The 2176-nt window shown below is 43.5% G+C and overlaps 1 protein-coding gene across 1 annotated transcript; it reads right to left on the bottom strand.

Annotated features, from left to right (window-relative positions):
• Positions 1–435: 435 nt before the first annotated feature.
• LOC147180179 (uncharacterized) lies at positions 436–1957 on the bottom strand (the record flags this gene model as incomplete). The annotated part of the gene is made up of 1 exon (XM_086078711.1): positions 436–1957. A coding segment is annotated over one exon (1481 nt), but the record flags the coding sequence as incomplete, so codon positions are not given.
• Positions 1958–2176: the final 219 nt, after the last annotated feature.

Here is a 2176-nt window from a genome sequence, read left to right as displayed (position 1 = left end):
GCCATAGTACATCCACTAGGTTAGGGTTAGTATAGCTGGGGTTGGGGTTAGGGTTAGGGTTGGGGTTAGGGTTAAAATAGCCAGGGTTGGGGTTAGAGTTAGGGTTGGGGTTAGGGTTAAGGTTAGGGTCAGGGTTAGGGTTAGGGTTAAGGTTAGGGTTGGGGTTGGGGTTAGGGTTAGGGTTAGGGTTAGGGTTAGGGTTGGTTAGGGTTAGGGTTAGGGTTAGGGTTAGGGTTGGGGTTAGGGTTAGGGTTAGGGTTAAGGTTAGGGTTAGGGTTAGGGTTGGGGTTGGGGTTGGGGTTAGGGTTCCAGGGTTGAGGGTTGGGGTTAGGGTTAGGGGTTAGGGTTAGGGGTTAGGGTTAGGGGTTAGGGTTAGGGTTAGGGTTAGGGTTAGGGTTAGGGTTAGGGGTTGGGGTTAAGGGTTGGGGTTTAAGGTTGGGGTTGGGGTTAGGATTTGGGTTGGAGTATATTTTAGCCTACACATTTAAACCCACCGGGACCTTAGTCCCCAATCTATAAATCCACTTTCTCTCCCAAGCTTTTCGTTTTTGATCCGTCCATCTGGTGTCACTCTGCAGTCCCGCTATCTGGAGCGCCTCAATCCCATGGTGTAAAAAATGAATGACCAAAGGTTTATCCATTTCTTTTTTATTTTTGATATTGTATCTATGTTGTGTTAAGCGAGTCATCAATGAATTTTTTGTCTCGCCCACATACTTTGCCCCACATTTTTTGCAAAAAATCAAATACACGATATTTTCCGATTTTGGGCAGAATTTTTGGTCTAATTTTATTATTGATTTGTCCCGTGCGTTTCTCACGAATGTCAATCTCGTAAAATATCTGCTCAGAGGTTGCCGTTTCATGGTTTGTAAGGTTGGTAATTTAGCCCGAACAAGCAAGTCCTGCAAATTCTTGTTCCTTCTGAACGCAGATATTACTCTTGATTGCGGCATCCAATCGGTTGGTCCCAAGATCTCTGCAAAGTTCTTCTTTATTCTGTTATGGAGAACCTTGGCCACCGAGAAGTACGTTGATATAAATGGGATAAGCTTGTCTGGGTTTTTGGTTCGTTTCTCTTGATATGATTTCAGACATTGTCTTAGAAATGACCTCGAATAGCCTCGTTTTTTCAGGGCATTAAATAGAACCTTCACCGCTTCCCAAAAATCTTCCATCCTGGTGCAGATTCGATAGAACCTGAGGATTTGGGACTTCACAATCCCTTTGAAAGTATGGGCCGGATGAAAACTCATTTTGTGGACTAGGGCGTGAGTATCCGTGATCTTAAAGTAGACTTTTATATCTAATTGGTGATCAATATTAAATTTTGGTCCCTTGAATACCGTAGTATCTAAAAAGTTGATTGAATCTCTGTTTATTTCTGCTTTAATTTGTATTGATGGGTCGTGTGAATTTAGAATATTTACAAAATTTTGGAACTCCGCCTCCGTCCCGGTCCATATGCCCCATATGTCATCCAAATACCGCAGATAGCCTATCGGTTTTTGGACACATTTGGCCAAAACTTCACATTCCCAATTTGCCATGAAGATATTTGCATAAGATGGGGCGAATTTCTTCCCCATCGCTGTTCCTTTTATTTGGAGGTAATATTTTTCATCAAAAACAAAGTCGTTCCTGGTCAAATTTATTTCTAATAATTTCAATAAATCCGAATCTGGTCGCGTAGGGTCTGGAAACTTCTCAAATATTCTCCTGACGCATTCTATCCCCGCTGAAATCGGGATGTTTGTGTACAAGCTTTCAACGTCCATAGAGAAAAAATAAAAATCGGAAGCGACTCGCACCCTTTTAACCATTTCGATAAAATGGTACGTGTCTCTAACAAATGATGGATGCCTCGTTGAGAGCGGGTTCAAGTAGTGGTCCAAGAATTCGGCCGTGGCATACGTGTCACTCCCGCAATCCGAAACTATCGGTCTCCCAGGCGGGACTTCATAAGGAATTGTCCATTTTTCCGGGTCCTTGTGGATTTTGGGAAGTATGTAAAAACGTCGCTCTAGGGTTAGGGTTAGGGTTAGGGTTAGGGTTAGGGTTAGGGTTAGGGTTAGGGTTAGGGTTAGGGTTAGGGTTAGGGTTAGGGTTAGGGTTAGGGTTAGGGTTAGGGTTAGGGTTAGGGTTAGGGTTAGGGTTAGGGTTAGGGTTAGGGTTA

Source organism: Leptonotus elevatus, chromosome 1 (assembly GCF_054856555.1).
Source record: "Leptonotus elevatus isolate MCC_2025b chromosome 1, RoL_Lele_1.0, whole genome shotgun sequence".
NCBI classification, from domain to species: domain Eukaryota; kingdom Metazoa; phylum Chordata; class Actinopteri; order Syngnathiformes; family Syngnathidae; genus Leptonotus; species Leptonotus elevatus.
This window is presented reverse-complemented; position numbering and strand designations above follow the sequence as displayed.